Source organism: Lemur catta, chromosome 8, assembly GCF_020740605.2.
Source record: "Lemur catta isolate mLemCat1 chromosome 8, mLemCat1.pri, whole genome shotgun sequence".
In the NCBI taxonomy this organism is placed as follows: Eukaryota; Metazoa; Chordata; class Mammalia; order Primates; family Lemuridae; genus Lemur; species Lemur catta.
The window spans coordinates 25,567,147-25,588,111 of NC_059135.1; the positions used below are offsets into that span (position 1 = coordinate 25,567,147).

Below are 20,965 nucleotides of genomic sequence, written 5' to 3' on the forward strand. Positions count from 1 at the left end.
AGGTAAGTAAAATTTACTGGTTAAATACAAATAGTTAAAGATCAGAAAACCGGCACAAAGCTGCTAGTGCTTAGGACAGAAACTTAAAATATATGAATTACAAGGATAAACTCCAAATGGATCAGAGATCAATCTGTATGTCAAAATGAACCCAAATAAGTACTGAAACATCAAAGACTAGCCGGGTGCAGTGGCTCATGCCTGTAATCCCAATAGTTTTGAAGGGTCAGGCAGGAGGATGGCATGAGGCCAGGAGTTTGAGACCAACCTGGGGAACACAGTGAGACCCCATCTCTACAAAAAACAGAAAAATTAGCTGGGCATGGTAGCATGCACCTGTAATCCTAGCTACACGGGAAGCTGAGGTGGGAGGACTGCTTGAGCCCAGGAGTTTGAGGTTGTAATAAGCTGTGATTGCACCACTGTACTCCAGCCCGAGGGACAAAGCGAAACCCCCTCTCAAAAAAACAAAACCAAACCAAAGATGAATTCTCTTTGACCTGAGTGTAAGTAAAAGCTAACTATGACCTAAAATCCAGGTGCAATTAGAGATAAAGAAAACTGACTACATAAAATATTCTTTTGCATTGCAAAAAACACCAAAGTAAAAAAAAAAAAAAACTCTAATAATCTCGGAGAAGATATTTACATATATCACAGATCAAGGGCCAATATCCTCAATATATAAAGAACTCCTAAAAATTAAGGGGTAGGCCTAGCACTTTGGGAGGCTGAGACTGGAAGATTGCTTGAGGCCAGGAGTCCAAGACCAGCCTGAAAAACATAGCAAGACACCATCTCTACAAAAGATAGAAAAAATTAAGTGAGCATGATAGCACATGCCTGTAGTCCCAGCTACTTGAGGGGCTGAGGCAGGTGGATCGCTTCAGCCCAGGAGTTTGAAGTTGCCGTCAGCTATGATGACACCACCGCACTCTAGCCTGGGCAAGAGAGTGACACCCAGTCTCAAACAAAAAATAAAAATAAAAAAAATAAAAAAAAATTAAGGGGTAAAAAAGACAAAAACCCTGATTTTTAACTTCTCAATTATCAGATTGGTAAAAATTAAAAAGTGTAACAATATATTCTGTTAACAAAGCTGCAGGAAAACAAGACATACAGTGTTGCTGGGAGTATAAAATTGGCACAACACTGATGCAAGGAACTTGGTGACATCTAAGAAAACTACATGTTTAAGCATCAATCTCACTTCCAGGAATTCACCCTACTTCCAACAGTATGAAAACATTTGCTTAAGGTTATTCACAGTAGCACTGTTTGTAACTGCAAAATACTGGAAATAATCTATATGTTCACACATAGGAGAGTGGTTGAATAAACTATGGTACATCCAAATAATGGGTATAACATGACATCTGCCATGTAAGAAAGAAAGGGAAATAAGAAAGTATACACGTATCTACTATTTGTTCAAGAAAAAAAATCAGGTTGGATAAAACAAAGCTTAACGAGTTCAGTTATCTACTGGGGGTTATGGGTGGGTGGGAAAGAAGTGAAAAGGATAGAAGAAATGGGGGGACAGTCAATGGTGCACTACTGAGTATACTTTTTTGAACAATTCTGGTATTTGGAACAGTATTAATGTTTCACATACTCAGAAAAATAAAGTTAAGGTCAACAGGGATGGGGGAAAAACTCTAAAATGGAACATAAAAACGAATGAATCTTAGCATATTTCAAATGAGTAACAATCACACTGAGGAGCGGAAAAACCCCTAACCCAAATAATTTTTGACATTGTAAATTTATAGCAATCTTTAGCTTCAATAGTCTACCCAAACTCTGGCCCTTTATGTTGTTATTGCTAAACAAATGACATCTTCATACACTGTATGCTCATTAACAAGATTTATAGTTACTGTTTTTATGCCTTTGTCTTTCAAATCACATAGGAAGAAAAGGGGAGTTACAAACCACAACTATAATAATCCTGGCTTTTATATTTACCTATGTAATTACCTTTAACTAATATAGAAAATATTTTGCTATTATCTCTCTTTAAATACTTGCTTTCTCCCAATTTCCCCCTCTGGAAATTCTATCAATGCTTCTATTGGAGCACCTCATTCTGTTCTCCATTCTGTTATTTTCTCAGATCTCTTCCAGTTTACCAATTCTCTCATTAGCTACGTTCATCTAGTTTATCCAACTTACTGTTTATTTTTAAAATTCCTATGAATGTACTTCTCATTGCCAAGATTTCTTACTGGTTCTTTGCTATCTGTTCAGTGAACTCCTTATTGTAAGGATGCTTCTCTCTCCTTTATCTCTTTGGAAATGAAAAACATAACTATGTTATTTTAAACAGCTCATAGACTGGCAGCTGGTCAACAGACTATACACCTTAGGTTAACAATGCTCTAGAACTGTGGTCCCCAACCCCCAGGTCGTGGACTGGTACCTGTCTGTGGCTTGTTAGGAACCAGGCCGCACAGCAGGAGGTGAGCAGCAGGCCAAGCGAGGCAAGCTTCATCTGTATTTACAGCTACTTCTCATCGCTTGCATCACTGCATAAGCTCTGCCTCCTGTCAGATCGGCTACATTAGATTTTCATAGGAGCTCGAACCTTAATATGAACTGCGCATATGAGGGATCTAGATTGTATACTCCTTGTGAGAATCTAATATCTGATGATCTGAGGTGGAGCTGAGGCGGTGATGCTATTGCAGGTGAGTGGCTGCAAATAGATTATCATTAGCAGAGAGGTTTGATTGCACAATAAACGTAATATGCTTGAATCATCCCCAAACCATCCTCTTATACCAGAAAAATTGTTTTCCACGAAACCTGTCCCTGGTGCCAAAAAGGCTGGGGAACGCTGATCTAAAACAGTGTGTCTCAAACTTAGCACAAAAAAGAAGCACTTAAAGAGTGTATTAAAACAGATTCCTGTGTCCCTACCTAATTCATTACATGTGGGGTGGGGGACTAATAATTTGCATGTCTAACCAGATGCTGATTTACCAGTCTGGTCTATGATAACACTGTGAGTAGTACTGGAATCCAGAGCACTGTTTTTTAAACTAAAGTCACAACCCTCATGTGGGCCATGAAAGCAATTAAGTGCATTGTGACCAACATAGAACACCAAATAAGAAATAAGTGAACCAGAAGCTGGGAATTGTGGGGAAAGAGGGATGGAAAGGGGCGGAAAAAAAGGAATACAGATGTATTTATTACCACTGAACTACACAATTAAAAACAGTAAAGATGGTAAATTTTACGTGTATATTTTATCTCCAAAAAAATAGCTGAACATCACACATGATAAGGGTCAAGTACTGCTTTGTGTAACTTTTGCTTCAGATGCCTGTGTGTACATGTAAGTGTACAGATACACATACATAAATATATGCATAATTTATGTATATGTCTTTGTATATATTATATAGAAAACTGTAATTTAAAGAAATATTTCTTACTGTGGATTATGGTCAAAAAAAGTTTAAAAACTACTTACTAGACTTGCAAATAAATCTTCTCTTTTGCATGACAATGCAAACATATGAAGTGATTATTCTTCGATTTCTCTTTCCAGTTTTTCATCTTATTGCTCTAGACCATCTTTGTTATCCTCCCTGGATACAGTTCGCTTTCTCTTAAAATATATTCCAGATGTGGTCTAAGCATTGGGATTAATTCCCTTAATCTAGACACTAGGTTTTTACTAATGTAGTTTTATAATGTATTGGTTTTCTGGGCAGTCATATCACATCAACAATAATTAAAGAGCTTAATTATCTTTTACAAATGAATTCTTAATCCAAAATCCTATACTGAATAACTTCTTTTATTTTATACAAGTTCAGAAACTTTACAGTTATTACTACCATTTCATCCTATTTGTTTCAGTCTATTTCCCTTGGCTGCTATGATCTTTCAAAGGACTTATTCTCCCCCATCCATCAAGGTACTTTTAAGGTTCTGTCATTTACAAATTTGATAAGTATGGTTTCTATGTTTTTCAGATAAACTGCTGGTAAAATACCAAGCCAAATGAGACCAAGCGAGAGCTCTTTGAGAACTTCCTCTGGATATAAATCAATCACTATTAAGGTGGGTTGTTCCAATAAAAACTCACCCAGTATTTTCACTTACCATGTAATCCCCATTTCTCCGACCTTACAAGCATATAAAAAAAACTTTTGTTAAATACCTTGCCCAAGACACAGAGACTAGGTTTCAAGAATTTGTATGTTTAAAATAAAAGAACAGTATCCCAGTGTGGAAGTTGGATTGTAAGGAAGATACAATTATCTTTCACGACAGCGGTCCTTTCTCTACGTATGTGTGGTCTCAGGGCATCTTTCATTTGATTATTAAGGTGCTATTATTTAAATGACCTTTGCTAAGATTTAGGCTACATACCAATTAAAGCAAACAAAAAGTTTTTTTTCCAATGTAAAGCTCATATTTTATAACGTCTACAATTAAGATTTCCTCAGAATTTATACAGAGAGAAGCCATGTGGGCTTGTTTCTTAGTACCAAATGTGTTATATACTAACACATGTGCTTCAAGATCAAATGTGTTATATACTAACATGAGATATACTTCAAAGCTAAAATCTAACACTAGCTATATTTAAAACAAAAGAAATTATGAGTATAAATGCATATAACATATACCTGGTAGTATAAAATTTTTTAAGACCTCAAAATCAATTTATTGACATTCATTTTGGATCCTTAATTTAATTGTGAGGATAAACAAAAGAGTTAGTTTAGTAGCCAAGTAAATGAGGGAAAAAAGATACCAACCACCCCTTGAAAAATAGGAATATAAATAGAATAATTTAGACTAACAAGGAAGATAATTATGAGCCTGAAGTTTATTAAACTCTGAAGTAAGCTTGTCAAGATCTGTGGAATTGCCCTTCCTGGAGATATTTAATATGGAACTAATTTCTACATATAAAAAATGGTTTTGGTCGGGTGCGGTGGCTCACACCTGTAATCCTAGCACTCTGGGAGGCCGAAGTGGTAGGATTGTTTGAGCTCAGGAGTTCGAGACCAGCCTGAGCAAGAGTGAGACCCTGTCTCTACTAAAAATAGAAACAAATTACATGGACAGCTAAAAATATATATAGAAAAATTAGCCGGGCATGGTGGTGCATGCCTGTAGTCCCAGCTACTCGGGAGGCTGAGGCAGGAGGATTGCTTGAGCCCAGGAGTTTGAGGTTGCTGTGAGCTAGGCTGATGCCACAGCACTCTAGCCCGGGCAACCGAGTGAGACTCTGTCTCAAAGAAAAAAAAAAAAAAAAGAAAAGGGTTTTGTCCACCATGGAGGTAAGGCAGTTATCTATAATTGAACACAAACTAGAGTAAAGGAGCCCCTAAAATTAGGGGATGTTAGCAAAGCATAACCCTGAGACAGCTATTAAATTAATAGTTATCTGCTAAGTACCACAGCATTAAAAAATGGTTTACAAATGTGTTGCTAAGCAGATAAATGGTGTAGCTTCAGAACTGACATATAACTAGAAAATGCTATAACCTTATCAAATGTATTTCAAGTTTTTAACAGAAAGGCAGCAGCCAGCACAGCCTACAAAAACAAACAAAAAATATCAGTGTTTACCCAGGACTGTTTACAGTAAGAAGTTTTCTTGTTCTGCATGGTAAGATTCAACTTATTTGAGAGAAGTAACTCAAGATGAAGAGAAGTAATCTGTAAAGTAGTGACTTGAGGAGCTAACTGGTCTTCTAACATCTCTTTATCTGCAACTAACTAAGGCTTTCTGCACATCCTGGATTCTAAATTCTAACTATTAAATTCCATACCTGTAGGAAGGCCTCCTTGAAAGAATTTCCCTTCGTTTTTGGGAATCAGTTACACTATCCACTGACTCCTGTGAATCTTCACTTTCTGCAATAGTTGAAATCTGAAAATAAAGAAGAACTTTATCTTGATAATCAAATTTAGTTTCCATAAAATTTTTATAAATTTTAAGAAAAAGCCAAACACGAAAATACATATATAAGCCTTACACGTGCTTTAGTAGGGGAAAAAAAATCAATTTTCATGGGAGACAACCACACCAATCACTCTCCCCTTTCCTTTACTTACCCTGTAGACTATTTAAGATGAAGTCAGAGAACCTGAAACATCCACAGCTTAATTTCTTTCAGGACTCCATGATATCGGCTCTGAATGCATTGGTATTACTTATCAATTTTTTCTTACATTTGTTATAACAAAACTATCAATTAAAATAAGGCTCCTGACATGTGGGATAGAATGAATAACTAAATATTTGGTCAAAAGTCTATAAAGTGACTATCCAAATATTTTTAACTATTGTGTAAACACTTATGAATATATTTACAATTGTACAAATAAGATTGGCAATCCCTCACCACATCCCAGATGGTTGTTTCTAACAATTTAGGAAAAAGTCCTTTCTGCATATAGACATGCTTCAAAGTTGGCAGTCTATAATTATTTTTAAGTAAAAATTCAAGGTAAGGAAAGAAGTATGCATTTCTGGTTAAGTATCCCTAGACTGAAAAGTAATCATATAATTGAACAAAGATTTTACATGGGATAATAGCAGAAACTAGAACTTATTGATAACTTACTTTGTGCCAGGTGTTATGCACTTACATATTATTACATTATTTAATACTCACAGTAAAGTAGGTGTCAGATGGGTACTTTACTACTATATCCATTTTATAGATGGAAGAACTAAGGCACAATGAGGTTAAGTAACTCACCCAAGTCACAAAGTTAGGAAGTAGTGGAGCCACTGTTAATACTTAGCATCTCCATTTTAGACATCCTTACCAGCATCAAAATCCTGGTGGTTCCAGTCTCAAAGCAATTTTGTCAGAAGCAGCAACCGGTGGCATTTTTAGATCATTTCTAGACTAAAAGTTCACTCACCTAAAATGTTTATCTGTCAAACTAATACTGCCAAGTTTCTCTAGTCTAATCAGCAGGAGCCTTATGCTTCTTCCTGAACTAGGTGCACATGATGCTGTCAGAGAGAGAATTATATTTAACCAAGACAAAAGGGTCCGTGTGGGTTAGCTCCACATCAAAACATATGGCAATGATAGTAAAAAAAAAAAACATATTCAGAGGTACTCGAGAAATTTCAAGGGTACTGTGTATGTGGTGTGAGCCTGATGGCTCTGGAGAGTGGGTACTCATTTTGACAGGGCTTTGTGATATGCATGCTGACTTTAAAACAAAATCAGGTAAATCCAGTACTGCTTTGCAAAATATACCTATAATAAAGTGATGTGCACCATCCAAACACTTTAAAGTACAAGTAGTACAGTCTGAAAGACCTAAAAATCAATAAGCAACATTTAATGAATCCAGTAATGACAGATAAAAAGATGGGCAAGGCTGAATTTAATCTGTGATTCTTGGAGGAGTAATAATGCTATAGTTATTGCCAAAGGAGCATGTAGAAAAATTTCTCATTTATCAGTAGCTGCTGTAACTAGCCCACGCAATAGTTGCTGCATAAACTTTTTCGTAGATATAGAGCAGATTAGGAACTATGAAAAGGCCTCAGCAAAGGGGTCAGAAATTCAAGGAACAGCAACAAGTTTAAGACTGAACTCAAAGTGGACAGTACTGTGACAATTGTTGTTTACTTTCATTAATACTCCACTCAGAATCTACTTAGTTTCCCTGTGGCTCTTTCTCTCTGTCCTCTGTTTGACTCTTAAATTAAAAGTTCCATCCTTACAACCCTCTCTTAAGGACTACAGTGATTTAGTAATATCCCCTCCAAGTTGAAACTCATTAAAACATTAAAATATGCTACATAAACAGCCCACAGAATAGTTTTGAAATGAAATAAGTTAATGTTACTTTTTAATCTGTGGCCCTTAGTAGATAAAATGTTGCCCTTCTTTGATTTAAAAGATTTTGTCAATTCAGACAGAAGGAATTAACTTATCACTATTTAGTGACTACAACTTTTTAAATATAAAGGGAATTCAGAACTATTCAATACCATATAGTGAATGTAACATTTCCTCTTTGGGAATACTATCCAGAGAGAAGAGAGCCAATTCCTATGAACTCTCTAACAACCCCCCCCCCCCCAAAACAACAAAACAAAACAACAACAAAAAACTGCCAAAGAATATACCAACACCTAGAATGAAGGCAACTATAAACTATGGTACAATGTAGGTACCTCTATTGTAACACAAATGTACCAATCTGCTGGGAGATGTTAAGAATGGAGAAGACTATACATATAGAAGGCACAGGGGAAATCTCTATACCTTCTTCTCAATTTTGCTGTGAACCTAAAACGGCTCTAAAAAAATAAAATCTCAAAAAAAAAAAAATCATACTGGACTCACATTTCTGAAACTAACAAAAACCATGTCAAAATCCATTTTATAAATAATTATTAATTATGGTTCAATATATACTTAATATATTATTAAAAATAACCCCATGGAAAATTATATCTCATAAGTATCACAGATTACTACCACATTCCAATGATGGAATCTCTTTCTCTGGTCCTCATCTCCTATTACTTCTCTTATTAACCACTTCTTAAGTTCCTTAAATAGGTCTTTAATTTTGGCCACTTGCAAGTCAAGAAGCTTTCAAAAAGCCAAACTACCACTTGCAGATATAAAGCTTTTAGATCTGTATTTCACAACTTTGGTTTGTTTAAAACCCATACCGCCTTTTTATATGAGGGAAAAACCTCCTAGTTTGATTATTTGAAATTTGAAAATAAACTATATAGTGACTAGAACCAAATCAAAGCAATGGTAATATTAGATGTTTTCTAAAACTATACATGGTTCTCTGGAAACTTAAGTACTTTCCCTGGGTAGAGCTGAGACTCATGGTTTAGATATAGTTTTTTACTCACTGGATCAAGAAGCTTAGTAAACATCTAGAGCAATGATCTTCAAACTCTTAATTTGCAGATCTCCCATATAAATAAGAAAATTTTACATAAGTATATATATCTTACTTGTAAATTTTTAAAGTGTACTCTTTATAAAACCAGAGTTCTTAAAGAGATAGGATAAAAGTATAAATATTAAAAACTAATTTCTACATTTCTTAAAGGTAAATCATTTAATTTTTCACTATAGTGAGAAGGATGTGATTTTATATTCTTCACTAAAAAGTCATTTAATACCTTATAACAGTGATTCAGAAATCTGATTCTAAGCTTGGGTTTTTTGAACTGTGATTTAACACCTGCTAGTGTTGAAAAAGAGAACTCATAATAAATAGAAAAAACTACGTTTTAGGCTGTGTTTTCATTTTCATCTACTGATTATGCAAGTTTTTAACAAGATTTATCTAGTGTATTTTCATCTCCCTGGCTCTAAGTCAGTTTATTATATGCTCATATAAAAGTGTTACTATTTCATATTTTTAACAAATAAGTTCAGTACCCACTGAAACTCTGGAATAGACTTCTGAACAGTTTAGAAAATTTTATCTCTAGGGTTTTTAAAGTATATAGATTTGAGTTTTTAAAGGAGACAAACTTACATCTCCAACCACTTTCCTCTTTGCTTACTCCATACCAGCAACATCTTTCTGCTATTCCTTAATATCCCAAGCATACTCTCACTTCAAACATTTGAGTTTGCTTTTATTATCTGCATGGGTCTCTCACTTCCAAACCCTAGGGTCTTCATGGCTTAACTTCCTTCACTGCCTTCTGGTCTTAGCTCACTGTTCCCTGACCATGTTAGGTAAACTGGAACATCCTTCCCTCCACATCATTCTCTATCCCTTTTCCCTGCTTTATTCATCTCTCTAGCACTTATCCTCACCTGACATACTTTATTTTTTCATAGTCAATGTTTCTCTTCATTCAAATATGATCTTCATGAGAATAGAGAAGTATTATTTGTTCACTGCTGTCTTTCATACCACCTAGAACATGACTGGCACATAGCATGTGATCAATAAACATTTGTTGAAGGAATGGATATAATAATTTAAAGTAATATAATTCATAAATCCTCTCTCTGGCACTATATTGAAATGGAGGAGAAGTGAGGGTGTCACTGTCAACCCCTATATTGTGAAATTCACGTCATTTTTGCAAGGATTCTCACATAATCTATTGAGAGGTGGTTTATGTATATACATACAGATAAAGTTAGGGCACCAAAGCCAAGCCAGATATGAAATATTAGTACATATTAGTTTTTATACCAATTATATAGATTATATGAACAGAAGTCCCAATATCTTATTCTCACATCAAGAGAAATGAACTTTGTATATTTTGAAAATTTTTTTCAGGAATACTAATATTCTCTCATCTAGAAGTATGAGGAACCTCCTTGTTTGATCACCTCTTCTGATATAAACTACTTCCTAGTTAATAATACTAATCACCATTAACCAGTTGAAATGACCATTAAAGTTTAATAAATTTTCCACAGTTTAGGCCCTTTAAAGCAAAATAAAAATAGTATGTTTGTGTCTCTATTGTAGAATCCAAGGTTCAGAAAGTCCAACTTTTCTTCTTCAAATATACACACTTAAAATTGTAAGCATAGCTCACTTTAATGGAAAAATGTGTTCTTGAAAAGATGAATACATATTTCTATAAAGTTAATGGCCATATAATCCCCAGGTCCAAATTATTTTATTTTTTTAGAGACAGGGTCTTTCTCTGTCACCTAGGCTAGAATGCAGTGGGCATGATCATAGTTCACTATAACCTCTAACTCCTGGGATCAAGTGATTCTCCCATCTCAGCCTCCCGAGTATCTGGGACTACTGGTGTGTGCCACTGTGCTCAGCTAATTTTTTTATTTTTTGTAGAGATGGGGGTCTCACTATATTGCCCAGGCTGGTCTCAAACTCCTGGCCTCAATCAATCCTTCTGTCTTGGCCTCTCAAAGTGCTAGGATTATAGGCATGAGACACCACGCCTGGTCCTCCAGGTCCAAATTATGTTGTCTCAAAATAAAGATTAAAATTAAGAATATAATCAATAATATCACATATTAAAACCAAAAATTATAGTCTTAGCAAATTTTGTGGCTATAGTTTTAGTAATTTTTGTGTGTTCTTTATAGAAAGACCTTCTTCTATATGGCTAGATAGGGATGATGTGACCAAGGTCATTTGACTTATAAATGTCCAAACTGGGTCTAGTTTTCCTGATTAGCAGGTCAAGTTCTTTCCACTATTATTAAGAGGAGAATATGGCAGGGAATTAGTAATGGGATAATATGGAGAATGGTAAGTCAGCATTTAATGGAATAGTAACTGAAGCAAAGGACTAATGCTCAGTCACTGTGATTTCTTAGACGTATCAATTCTTAGGTCTTTACCTGGACGATACTATCTCATACTGGTTAGCAAATTCCATTCTCAGTGGTCTTATGGAAATTCATACAACTTAATGATTTCACATAAAAACATTATTTCTTTTCTTTTTTCCCCCCATATAAGGGTCGAAGCAAACTAAAAGCACAAGCACAGAATGAAGTAGAGGTAGGTAAATGCAGCTCAATGACTCAATAGTATAAATGGCTGACGAAATCTGATGACATTAATAGAATGCTTCCAGGACAAAGAGAGCACTTCTTCCCTCTACAAGTATCAACCAGTTCTGGTTACCACGGAAACGCAACAGCTCTCACCCAGAAGAAAACCACCAGGACAGTGAAGAGAAATCAATGCTACATCATATAATAAATGGCTGAAGAAAAACAGGAATTTGTTTAGTGTAAAAATTTTCTTAAAAATATGAAGGATGTGGGGTATAGGGAAGAGGAAGCAGTCTAATAGAAAAGGACTTGCTAACCTAATTTCCAAGAATAAAACTGGGATCACCTGGTAAAAGTTTTAGGAAGCTATAGTCTTGCTCACCACAGAAAAGAGTATTTTGGCAATCATCCCTAATTATAAATAGGTTACTTCAGGAAACTCTCAAAGTGCTCAAGTAATGCTCTACTACCATTTAGAAGAGGGGAGAAATTTTACATAGGGGAGTTAAGTAATAGACTAAGGGCTAGGTAGGTAACAAGTTTGGTGTACACCTAGAAGATCTCTAAGGTTTTTACTCAAGTTGCAATTCCATGTTTATAGAGGAGAAGGACAAAGACATAAAGAATAATTTCTCACCTTCCTTTCTAATAATAGTTCTCTCCAAATCTAGGACCTAGGACTCACCTGTGTTCCGGAGAAAAGTCTTTTTAAGTCCTTACAGGAAGACTGTGAAGCAAAAAATATGAAATGGGAGGCTGGGGTTATGGCCTACTTGAATGAACATTCAAGTCTTTTTTTTTTTTCTTTCAATAAGCTCAACTGCAAAGATCTATACTGCTCTTGGTTCCCTAGAGCTAAACAGAGTAGTCACCTTCAAAGATTTACAGTGACTTTTTTCCCTTTGGATCAAACCCAAAGGAACAATCTCCTCAAAGAATAAGATAACATGCATAGTATAATCTCTGACCCTTAAGATGTACCTTCTGAATATATTATTATTTCAAAGTTATATACTCTAACTGAAACTTCTAAACATAGCTGATTTTACAGATGCTTTAGTGATCTCTAAGCTCAACTAATATCTTAGGTAAGGTTATTACCTAATTTTTGATCAAGGGTTTATTTTTTTCCAATTGCAGGTTTAGAAAATTATACAGTTATTATTTTTATATCTCAATTTTCCTTAACTGAGGTACATCAACTCTACACAGTCTCTCCCACACATTTCCACTTTATCCCACGTACCTAAAAAAGTACTTTCCCTGATCAATTCTTTTTCTTCTGTACCTGATGAAAAAATCATTGTTTTTATGTCTGTTCTTGTGTATATATGTTCCTATACAGAAGGTGACTCTACAGATGCAGCATATTCCTTTACTGTGGAGTAAAATAAACTCTGAACTAGATGCACCCTTATTTTCATAACTAATGAAAGGAGAGAGATATGGCTATAAACAACAGTTATGAAAGTAGATGAAGAACTTTTTATACACATACCTGAACTGTCTGGACTTGTGGAGACTGAATAACTGATGGCTGGGCCGCCTGAATAACTCCATGGACTTGAACTGTCTGCCCATTGGGCAGCTGTACTAAAGTTACGGTGGGAGCAGATGACGTTGCATGAGCTGCTGGCATAGATACCTATGGTATTGAACATAGAAAAAAATTACCATTACAGTTACCTCCTTGGGAGTACTCATGTTCAATATGAAATACCTTTTTAGAAGCAAGAAATACTTATATTATATACTTTCTGTTAGATAAGTATTTCACCAATATGAAAGAAACTAATGATTTAATACTTTTTTTTTTAGAGACAGGGTCTCACTCTGTCACCCAAGCTGGAGTGCAGTGGCAGGATCACAGCTCACTGCAGCCTCAAACTTCTGGGCTCAAGCAATCCTCCTGCCTCAGACTCCCAAGTAGCTGGGACTATAGGCATGTGCCACCATGCCCAGCCAAAAAAATTTAATATTCTTTAAAAAAGAAAAAAAAACCCAACAAAAAACCCTACAAAAAAGCCCCCAACCCCCCCATTTTTAGCTCTTCCCAAATGATAAAAAACAAAAAACTATTTTAATGTTATATTAAAATATGTAACCTAAACTTCTTCTGAACACTAAGTACCACTGTATTTGTATGGTGCTTTACATTTTCCTACCTGCTTTTATATCTGATTTCTCATTTTGTCCTTGAAGAAAACTGAAGACTGGGTAATAAAGAGTACCTCCATTTTAAAGACAGAAATAACAACTGCTCATATAGATTAAGTAAGGTCAACAGATATGCTAGCCCTGAAGAAACATAAAAGTCTTCAGAATATCATGTGTTAAATGAGCCATGTTTTAAAATCTAATTGTTCTCAAACTTGAGCAAAACTGACCTGCTAAGTCTAGAACTAAGGAAATTTTAATGAGTCAATATCCAGGTTAAAAGAGTCCTTAAGTCATACATGTCTATCAGATGGGATTCATGGTTCCTATGCTTGAACACACTCAGGAGTAGGAATTTTATTTGCTCATTCAGTAAACAGTTACAGGGGACCTATGTGCCGGGAACAACATTAGAACTGAAACTACAAAAATGAGAAAGATATGGGTCTCTGACCTCAAGGATATCACTGGGAGGTGTGTGTGAAGGAATGGGGAAGAGACACAAGTAAATACAATTCAGTGGAGTAATAAATTTGCTAAGAGAAAAATGGACATATTGAAAAAAGCTACCCTCTACCCAACCTAAGAGGAGAGGAGGCTCCCAGGGAAAAATGTGAATTTGAAACAAAGAATACAAGTTAGACTTGTTATTATTATTACTTGCAGGGGAGAGGTACAGAATTTTAGGGAGCAAGGGTAACAACACCAGAAGCAAAATAGCATTACATGGCAAAGAGGGACAACCAGCAGTTCAGCACTACTGGAGCACCTAAGTGTTTTACTGTATGATGTGGGAAGTACCGAGAGAGAAAACAATAGAGGTAGGCAGGGGCTAAATGAGCTAGTCATAAAAAAACCTTGTTCATGTCGCATTAAAGAGCTTGTATTTTATCCTGAGGATGCTGAGGAAGCCACTGATGGTTTTTCAAACTCCTGAATTTCATAGTGAGGTTTGCATTTAGATAGATGGCAGTGTGAAAGATACATATTTCAGGTGGTGAAAAAGGTGGTGGTGGGGAGACAAACGGAGAAAGCAGTAGTTAAGGTATGAGATGACAAAGGCCAAAAATAGGGCAGCAGCAGTAGTAGGGATGGGAATGAGAGAAGTGATTTTATGAAAATTTGGGAACAGATCAGGAGGAATAAAAAATGACCCATGTTTCATATTTGAGAGAAAATTGGGAAACTATGTCACTAACTAAAACAGAATGCAAGATGGATAAGCTTTCGAGTTGTAATGGAGGATGATGAAATTGATTTGACATTTGAATTTACAGACGTATTTAGCAGGCAGTTAAGTATTTGACTGTGAAGCCTGGGGGAAAGATCCCTACTGAAGACAGAGTGTTTGGCATATAGGTTGAAACTATGAGCTTCTACCTTTGGACAGTTAGGAAGTCCTTCCTCCTTAATTACTTCTCTTTGGCGACTGTAAATCTTGCTTAGTTTTACCTGGTTCTCAAAATGTGGTCCATAGACTACCTGCATTATAATTACACAGGATCCCCTGTTTGTAAAGTCAGAATCTAAGAGGAACCCAATGATATTTTCCCCTACACTGAAATTTGAGAACCACAACCTTAAGGTTATTCAGAGTATTTCATCTCAATTCCATATAAATGCTTTTCTAATATTTAAAGCAATTACTATGTCCTCTTCCCTGAGTCTTCTCTAGGGTAATTATAACAAGCTCACTCAATGAATAACTTCTTTCCTACCCTTATCATTCTTCATAACGACTGCCTGCATTATGAGTTTATAAAATACAGATACACCAAAATAAAATAAAAATCCTGTAAATTCTTATAAACCAGAGCTAATCACTGTTAATATTTTTGCTGTAGATCTTCTAGATGTTTTTTAAGGCACATGCATACACTCAATTTTTATAACACACTATTGTGGAATCTATTTTATCTTTCAAATCTGTCATAAATATCTTTCCATACCATTAGTAGTCTTCTTTAGTGGTTTTAATGGCTGAACAGAAAATTACATAATTAGTTTAATAAATTCCTTACTGTTGGATATTTAGGTTTTCAAATTTGCCTATTATAAGAAAGCTACAATGATCATCCTTTTACTTAAATCTATTAAAATTTACATTCTCATTGCCAGTTTAAAAATATCTGTAAATTCTAAAAGTAAAATCAGGCATGTCATTTTTTTTTTTTTTTTTTTTTGAGACAGGGTCTCCCTCTGTCACTCAGGCTAGAGTACCAGGGGTGTCATCATAGCATCATAGCTCACTGCAACCTCAAACTCCTGGGCTCAACTGATGCTCCTGCCTCAGCCTCCCCAGTAGCTGGGACTACAGGCATGCACCACCACATCTGGCTAATTTTTCTATTTTTTGTACAGACGGGGTCTCACTATGTTGCCCAGGCTAGTCTCAAATTCCTGGCCTCCCACAGTGCTAGGATTACAGATGTGAGCCACCATGCCTGGCCTCATTATTGTTTTAGATTGACTTTCTTCCTATACTACTCAGGCTGAATTTGTTTTCTTCTGTTCACTGACCAAATCACAATCATCTTGGATTTGTTTGACAATTTTATTATATTTTCCTGGCATTTAAAGATTGACATTAAAAAGTAACAGGAATCAGAATTATGAGAAGAAATGTCAAAAATGTATGATGTTATGTGTGTTAAGGAACTTGTATGAGCAAGTGAAAAAAACTCTGTAACTGGGAATAAAAAGAACTAAAAACATATAAATGGGAACAGATACTAAAACTCAAATCTGATGTCACTCTACTTTTAAGTCTTCAGTGCTAGAGGGCTGCTTGATAAAGATGATAAACTGAACATGTACATAATTTTGCTCCCTCCTGAATCCTCAATTATACTTCACAAAATTGATTTTGTTTTTATAGGCATAATGACACCAGCATAGGAGAATGGGAAAGGAGATAATAATAGTAATGGAGTTTTGGAAGCTGGAAAGCGGGTGGATGAATGGTAATGAACTGGGAAGACCTTCAGCAGGCCAACTCATGATTTGGAAGCAGGCAATGCCTGATTTGTACCATAAGATCTTCAAGAGGATCAGGATCTATGGCACCCTAGAAGGTGGAGTGAAAAGAGAGACTGAAAATAAGGAAGGCTGTGAGGAGGCTTTTTCAGAAGCAATTGTATCCCCTCCCTTACTCTCTGTGGAAGAACAATTAATCTACTCCACGCTGACACAAATGGAGATTTATTCTCTAGACAGATGGTCTCTTGAATTCAAACACCAGGCATTGCTAAAGGTGGCTACTAGAACCCAGCCCTCTTCTCTTACTTGGCTCTCAGGCCTCTTCCCTATAAGCAGGGGATTAGTGAAGCCTTCTTTGGGGAACCTGACCAATGCCCAGAGGAAAGACCTAAAAGATACTGACATTAGGACCACCACAATCCCTCTAAAGTGAAGCTCACAGCTCATACAGCTATTAGGCACCAAACATCCAAAGAGTTTCCAATATAGCTTTTTGGTCTCCTATTTTTAAACCTGAGCACACAACTACAAAATATCAAACATTTGAAAAAGCTTCTAACATGAAAGATGGGGATCAAAACAAATGTGTGTGGGAGGCTATATGGAGTATCTATGTGGGGAGAAGAAAACTTAAAATGAAATAAAAAAACCTAATTAGTATACTCAGAGATAAGAGAAAATGCTGCCTTTGTGAAACATAAATAAGATGCTATTAAAACAAAAAGAAAAAATAACTATTCAGAGGAAAAAATAATTCTTGGAAATAGGATAACAGAAATAAAAAATTCAACAGATGGGTTGGAATGTGTTGAAGAAATCTCCCAGAAAGCAAAGCAAAAAAGATGTAAAACCAGCGAAAAAAAGATGAGAAAATTAGAGAAACTGTCCTAAAATTACACTATCTGGATCACAAGGATTCTAGAGGGAAATCACAAAGAATAAAGGAAAAAAAATCACCAACCAAATAATTTAAAGAAATTGCCCAGAATCAAAGACACGAGTTTCTACTACAAAAGGGCCCAATGTGTATATATCACAGTGGATAAAAACTGATCCAAACCAATGACCATGATAATAAAATTCTGAAGCACCATGAACAAAGATTTTGTAAGATACCAGAGATACAAAATAAGAAATGAATTTAGTCTTTCCAAACAACACTAGAAAAAACTAACTGTGGATCAAATCTTTAAAAATTCCAAAAGAAATTCTTTACCAAGTCAAACCTTCTTTCTCAAGAAACCAAAGGAAAACATGCTCTACTACAAGAACACAAATCCCACAAGAAAAAGACAGCAGGATGAAAGGAATTCCCAGGGTGACACTATATAGTAGACTTAGAGGACAACCAGATGAGACAAAATGGTATGACCCAAGAGATAGATATGCTGGGGATAGTCACCATCAAGATGCATGCTGGCCCTCTATCTTCTTTTTACCAGAGGGCAAAATGCTTAGATAAACTCTCATTCTCACCTGGGGTTGCTTGCCTTGAGCCTATTCCCTTCTTTCTTTCCTGCAGTCTGCCTCATCTGAGTACATTAAGTGTATGTGGCTTTGTCTTACTCCTGAGGGCTGGAAATCCAGTATCTGACCTACACTTTAGCTCAGTCAGATACCCTAATTTGGTGAGCCCTCTATTTCCCATGATCCATTCTTGCTCAGTGACTTCCCTAGGAACTTTTAAACTCTTGGGGAAACTGAAGCTAGACATACCAGAGCTTCTGCTAGGATTATTTTCCTCTGGGAGCCTTTATCTGAAAGAGGCAATATCATATTCTTACCTAGCAGGTTTATATTTGTGATTTGGTTTTTATGTTAACCACTTTTCTCACCCATATCTATGTAAATAGTTGTTAATAAAATATTTGAGAAAAAATATGTGAGAACAAAAAAATAAGAATGAGAGACTATCCTAAAGATATGATGTTTAAGGCAAAGATGAAAGGAAAGAATCAGGAATTGTATTTAAAATATACAGGAAACAAAAAACTACTAACAACCTTAAAATTTACTTACATGTCAATTTATTTGCTTACCCTATTTTTTAGTTTAAGCATATATAAACTCAGGCTTTCATATCATCTGCACCCGTATGCCCAAAAATAAATCTGTGTGATAGTAAAAAAAAAAGCAGTTGTCATAGCCAACATTTTCTTTCCTGGAGAGAGCCAATTTACTCATTAGTTAAAAATGTAATTATTTCTGGATCATGTCACTACAAATACTGTATTAATCTTTAACAATATATTTTACTATTTGTTACTGAATTAGTACTATCATTTCTAAACATATGCTTATACTAAGTAAATAGGAATTTTGATATTCTAAGAATGTCTCTGGTCATTCTATGTATATCTCTGGAATAAAAATTAAATTCTCTTGGAAACATACTCCTCTTGAAAGAGACACAACTTGGAATCTCTCCATATGCTTTATACCTGGGCTAATGTGGCAATCTGTGGTTGGGCTTGAACTGTCATTTGTTGGTTTTCAGCTTCTGTTACAGCTGCATCTCCACTCTGCTGGTTCTCTGCTCCAGATTCCATGGTCATTTAGTTACCTATAATAATATGGAAGAATGTTACAAGCACTACAGTGCTTTGGGCTTTCATGACTTTAAAGGTAAATTTCAAGTTATAAATAGGTATATGTGGTCGTTAGGTTAGCAAATGCACTCAGAAATTTAGTTAAAATATAATGTAGCTGAATTATTGTCAAACTTGTCCAAATTTGCTGAGCTGTAAAAGTTCTAGACCCCTCAAAAAAGAAAAATGTTTCTTCTCTCTTGGCTGTTTCTTCCCAATTGGGATATTACCCCACCTAGAAATAATTAGGGATTCCTTTCTTCCATGAATCTCCCCTACCAACAAGGAGAAGAGGGGTGGGAGCAAAATTATAATTTTCCCAAACTGTACTAATCGGGTACAGAGGGTAGAGAGCAGAAGTGAGCTAACAACAGAGTCTATGAGATACTGGCTTCATGGTACCTCCTATATGTGTATTTCCCCTCATAAGAGAGAAGAAGCAGAGAAATTGTAAACTATTTTCACAAAAGATTACTGGTGGTAGGACAAAGTCAGATCAAATTTCAAGAGCCTAAGTTGTGGGACATTAACATATAATAGAAAGGTAGAATAAATGGACACAGCCAAATTGGAGGCCCTAAACACTAAAAAAGATAGTGTTCTGCCTTCTCACCCCACGTATAGTGTGCAACACTACACTACACACATACATACACACACAGAGAAATAAACTACCTTTAAAAGTTTTAATTGTAAAATTTGGGTAAGTTAATTAAGATTTCTTTGTCACTTTTTAGAGCCTGCTTTGCTAAGAGCTTAGTATATTTGTTGGGTAATCTGGCAGTGGATGGCAGCAGAAGTAAGTGGAGAGCAATTCCTAGTAGCAGTGGCTACTGTACATGGAGGTCAGAGAAATTTCTGATAACTGGGGAAGCAATCCTGCCTAAAGGATTCAGGAAAACAGGCAATATTTCTAGTACCTGTTATAATTCAGTGCCTAGCACATTACCTGTTGAAAATGAATTTATTAATAGTACGGGACTACCTACAGTGATTCCACAAATAACACAAAACCCCATTGCTTTTCCAGAATATATTTCATTTATTTTATAACTCTGAAATTGATAATCAAAAGTGTCACGGATCCTTATGTGATCATTATGCACCATCACAATGTATTAATACTAATATATCTTGCTATCATTCATAGGGTGCTATAAAAAGAAAGTGTTTTACAAGTGACAGTTAAAAATGGAAATGAAAATATCTCTGTGGCAATGAATATAAATAGTTTAGAAATACCAGAATCCACAAAATGCTGATAACAAAGGAAAAGTTAACAGATTTGACAATATTATTATTTAAAACATTCACTATTCCTAGGATTGAGTTTGCAAAAAACAAAGAAAATATTCATAAAGCCACCAAGGTAAGTGCACGGGTATAAAGTATCTGCCACATATAATCAACACAGTAATATCCAACATACAAAACAACTACTAGTCAATACGAAACTATTATTGACTACTCAGAAAGATAAAGTTCAAAGGTATTCACTTTAGATTTTTTTTTAAATAGCAAAAAACTGAAAACAAGTATCCATCATTAGAAACATTAAAAATAGTCTACCTATAATGTAATGACATACTGTAAAATAGAACCCCATTTATGTTACAAAAACAAGTTAAATTGTTGCAAAGGTGTATGCATAGAAGAGACGTGGGAAGTTAAACACTAAATTGTAAGTGGTAGCTGTGAAGAGAGAACTAGGATTTGGTAGAACTACAGAATGATGACTTTTACCTTTTA

The 20,965-nt window shown here is 35.4% G+C and overlaps 2 protein-coding genes across 8 annotated transcripts in view; one reads left to right on the plus strand and one right to left on the minus strand.

Moving 5' to 3' along the window:
* The window catches only part of METTL21A (methyltransferase 21A, HSPA lysine), a 65,921-nt gene extending 54,171 nt beyond the window's left edge, over positions 1-11,750 (plus strand). The window contains exons 4-5 of one of the 2 annotated variants that reach the window (XR_006736998.1): positions 3,990-4,077; positions 11,455-11,750. Coding sequence is in view for 1 of the 2 variants with exons in the window: in XM_045560244.1 (XP_045416200.1) it covers positions 3,990-4,021 (32 nt within the window). In the remaining variant the exon portion in view is untranslated. Of the gene's footprint in view, positions 1-3,989; positions 4,195-11,454 lie in introns of those variants that run through there. The other variant, XM_045560244.1, reaches the window with a different exon arrangement.
* CREB1 (cAMP responsive element binding protein 1) overlaps positions 1-20,965 on the minus strand; it is a 72,760-nt gene that overhangs the window by 33,817 nt on the left and 17,978 nt on the right. For 3 of the 6 annotated variants that reach the window (XR_006736989.1, XM_045560234.1, XM_045560233.1), the window contains exons 2-5: positions 19,070-19,191; positions 12,991-13,137; positions 12,178-12,219; positions 5,805-5,905 (exon numbers count right to left, since the gene is read on the minus strand). Coding sequence is in view for 5 of the 6 variants with exons in the window: in XM_045560234.1 (XP_045416190.1) it covers positions 5,805-5,905; positions 12,178-12,219; positions 12,991-13,137; positions 19,070-19,183 (404 nt within the window). In the remaining variant the exon portion in view is untranslated. Of the gene's footprint in view, positions 1-5,804; positions 5,906-12,177; positions 12,220-12,990; positions 13,138-18,667; positions 18,817-19,069; positions 19,192-20,965 lie in introns of those variants that run through there. The other 3 variants (XM_045560237.1, XM_045560235.1, XM_045560238.1) reach the window with 2 other exon arrangements.